Raw genomic sequence first — 4,007 nt, forward strand, 5'->3', positions numbered from 1 at the left:
ATTTTTATTTATTTTGGTTATCAATTATGTACTCGTGTTCCAGCAATTGATGAACATCTTTTTCTAAATCTCGTCGGTTTTTCTCCGATTTCTCACAACAATCTCTCTCTCTATCTCTCCCTCCCTCTCCAATTTCTTTTGCTCCGCACATTCTCTTCTTCAGGTATGCCCCTTCTTTTGTCTCTCTTAATTTCGATCTCTAACCATCAAACCTGATTATATTGTGAAAACCTAAAACTTAATTTCAATTTTATGTTCAATTTGATGCTTGATTACTGTGATTGTTGTCGATATCTTATTCATGATTCTTCTAAATTAGTTTATGGGTATTGATTCTTTTTGCTTTTAGTGCCATAGATCTGGATTTTATGTTATCTTACTGAAGAAAATTTAAAGAATTAGGGGTGGAAAAATGAAATGTATTGTTGGATCGTTAAATACCACTTCAGATCTTATCTGGGTTTTTCATGAAAGGGTGAAATTTTTCTTGAATTCGGTTTTTAATTGATGTTAGATGTGATTTTTCCATTTTCTGTATGTTGTTTTCAGTGGTTGTTTACTTATTTAGGTCTTGTTTGAGGAAGTTTGATTGATTTTTTTTAATCTCCGTTTCCTGGTGATTTACTTGACTTGTAATGAACATGTTATAGTTGGTGGAAGTTTAGCTGAATTTGAGAAGTGGGAAGAGAAGTTTTATTGTGCCGAGGAAGGATAAGACTGCACAAAATGCCTGCACAAAAGATTGAAACCGGTCATAGTGATGTGGTTCATGATGTTCAAATGGATTATTATGGAAAACGTGTTGCCACTGCATCGTCTGATGCCACGATTAAGATAATTGGTGTGGGCAGTAGTTCAGCTGCACAGCCTCTTGCTACATTGACTGGCCATCAAGGCCCTGTTTGGCAGGTTGCATGGGCACACCCGAAATTTGGGTCTATTCTTGCTTCGTGTTCCTATGATGGTAGGGTGATTATATGGAAGGAGGGAAATCAGAATGAGTGGGCACAAGCTCATGTGTTCCATGAACACAAAGCCTCGGTTAATTCCATCTCTTGGGCACCTTATGAAATAGGGCTGTGTTTGGCTTGTGGATCGTCTGATGGGAGCATCTCGGTCTTCACTGTTCGTTCTGATGGTGGTTGGGAAACCAACAAGATTGATCAAGCTCATCCTGTTGGGGTGACATCTGTTTCGTGGGCTCCAGCAACAGCTCCAGGAGCTCTTGTTGGATCAGGATTGCTAGAACCTGTTCATAAACTGGTTTCTGGGGGTTGTGATAGTACCGTGAAAGTGTGGAAGCTTTACAATGGGACATGGAAGATGGACTGCTTCCCTGCTCTTCAGATGCACTCAGATTGGGTGAGAGATGTGGCTTGGGCTCCTAATCTAGGGCTTCCTAAGTCCACAATTGCTAGCGCTTCACAGGATGGAACTGTAGTTATATGGACAGTGGGCAAAGAAGGTGAGCAATGGGAGGGCAAAGTTTTGAAGGACTTCAAGACTCCTGTTTGGAGAGTATCTTGGTCTTTGACAGGGAACTTGTTGGCCGTTGCAGATGGTGACAACAATGTTACGTTGTGGAAAGAGGCGGTTGATGGAGAGTGGCAGCAGGTTTCAACAGTGGAACCATAGGTTTTTCACAATTCTCTTTGTAATTTCTACCTTACTACATTTTCTCTTTTTATGGACATGACTGAACTAGTTGTTAGTCTGTTGCTGCTGCAGTTTTGTTGTGTGGTGAATACTGTTTAATGTATTGTCTAGTATGATATTGTCTTACAATTTTTTACATCACCCACATTTGTTCCTTGTTGTCCAATGTTTAAATTGTTGATTACGGAGTATAATTTTGTCATTGGTGTTCTCTGAATTGTCTTGTTAGGTTTGTAATTTAGATCAGAGAAATGCTGACTGGTTTTAGTTTGCTAGTAATGAAATTGGTGAGAACATACATCCTCGCCCTTGGCACGCCAACAGGTCATTTTTAGCTTTTTTTTTATGAAAATACTTTACATAGGTGTTCTTAGAATTTTCTGCTTTCTTAGTAAGTTATGTTCTAGCCTTCTAAGCCATGGCATTTGGAATGACCCTACAGGCCTGCATCTGATTACTAGCAGACCCTTAGGAAACTAATACGGGTGTGTATGTGATATGGTATATGACTGGACTATTATTTGGCATATGCATTTTCGTATCATCTATTCACTTTGATGTCTTAGCCGAGGTTGAAGATAGGATCTCTTTGTAACTTAGTATTTCATAGGGGACAAGACAACCTTTGGTTTTACCTTATCTTTGGACAAGACAACCTTTGGTTTTAAGTCATCATATTATGCCTTAGTTTATATTTTCTCTAACTCGTCAGAAATGATCTTCTGAAGTCTGAACATAACTTGTCTTTTTATGTGGAATACAGTAGTATTGGCTCATCCCAAATTTGAATTAGAGTTTCAGTTTATAGTTCCTGTGAATGCTGAATAAATATCCAATTTGAGTTCTGGTTGCAGTTTTTCATCTCTAATGGTTGAAACATAGCACTTGGCCAGTTTCTTCCATTTCAACTCAGATTATCTAATTGCACCCTCAACAAGCCAACTGGTACTGTCCATGGATTCTTCTGTACTCAACAGCATCTAAGAGTAGTCGACCTTAGCCATAATGGTTTGTCAGGGCTTATGCCACCCTGGTTATTAGGGAATTGTTTGGTGGGTAAGCTTGTTATAGAACCAAATGTCCAAAACCCCCTCGAATATAGTTATTTGGTTTGGTTCGATAATCCCCTCGATTATAGGATTATCCTTTCCGAAATTACTCTATCTAAATATGTCAAGGAACAGATTGCAAGGGGCCATTCCTTGGGTCGTTGGGAGTGATGAAACCAATTTGTACACTTTATAACCCCTTATTTGGTGAACTACTGGATCATATTGGTGTTGGCTGTGTAGAATTGATCAATCTCAAGCTTTCAAACAACTATTTACAATCAACTTCTACCATAATTTTCTAACAGGCTCATTTCCTGTCAGCTTCTCCTACTTGACTCAAATCGAAAGCCTGAATCTTTTGGCCATTAACGAGAAACTGCAGTAAGGAAATCAAAACCAAACAGACAGTTCAAGACCACAACTTTATCTTTTCAACTTTTTTCCTGTATGGTTTTATAGGATCTTAGTGGCTTTCCTTGGTGTTACAACTTTTCTGTTCCATATAGAACTTATTAAAATTGATCATACCTGATTACAAAATAAACTTATAAGACCCCGTACAAGAAAACACAGTATTTCCGCCTAATTTTACCGATCGCATTTAAAGTAGATGGTAAAACCTATTTCACCAACCGTTTTAAAATGTCGGTATATAATAACATTAGCGGCCGCTTTAAAGCAGTCAAAATTTTAATGATATTACCGACCGCTTTAAAGCAAGTTAGCGACATTTTCTTGTAGTGACCTGATAAGGCATGATTGCAACTTATTAGAATGTATTTGAACTTAAAACTTATTTTTCAAGTTTTAAGGGGAAGAGAATGAACCATCAACAAGCTACTACCAAACATGGCCTAATATAGAGCACACTATCTTTAGTTCTTTGCTACGGAGTATATATTCTAAACTTACATATAATTAACGGTTTTTTGTGTGAAAAACTAACTTCTTACAAAGTAGGAGAAGTTATGTTTTCTACTCAACTAGTTATACTTTTTAACCATAGAGGTGTACATTGTGATCAAATAGTTATAAATTGTGATTAAATAGTTATTTTCAATACTTATAATCAATCAAATATTTTATTTTCAAATCAAATAATTTTTTTTTTTGAAGGGATTCAAATCAAATAATTAACTACACTTTGTCATCATATAGTTATACGTAGTATTTTTTTAAAGATAAGATTCACAGTCTTATGCATATGTGGTCTTATAGGGTACGTACTCATGCTTACGTCATATTGTTAATTTCTAACACAAATTGTAAACTCAATTGATAAACATAACGAGGAGCCAC

At 36.8% G+C, this 4,007-nt stretch overlaps 1 protein-coding gene across 1 annotated transcript; it reads left to right on the top strand.

Annotated features, from left to right (window-relative positions):
* The first annotated feature begins 2 nt into the window (after positions 1-2).
* On the top strand, positions 3-1,797 carry LOC110776267 (protein transport protein SEC13 homolog B). The gene is made up of 2 exons (XM_021980816.2): positions 3-163; positions 651-1,797. The coding sequence occupies exon 2, from the start codon at positions 727-729 to the stop codon at positions 1,633-1,635; it is 909 nt and encodes a 302-aa protein (XP_021836508.1). The 5' UTR covers positions 3-163; positions 651-726; the 3' UTR covers positions 1,636-1,797.
* The last annotated feature ends 2,210 nt before the right edge of the window (positions 1,798-4,007 follow it).

This window comes from Spinacia oleracea, chromosome 3 (assembly GCF_020520425.1).
Source record: "Spinacia oleracea cultivar Varoflay chromosome 3, BTI_SOV_V1, whole genome shotgun sequence".
In the NCBI taxonomy this organism is placed as follows: domain Eukaryota; kingdom Viridiplantae; phylum Streptophyta; class Magnoliopsida; order Caryophyllales; family Amaranthaceae; genus Spinacia; species Spinacia oleracea.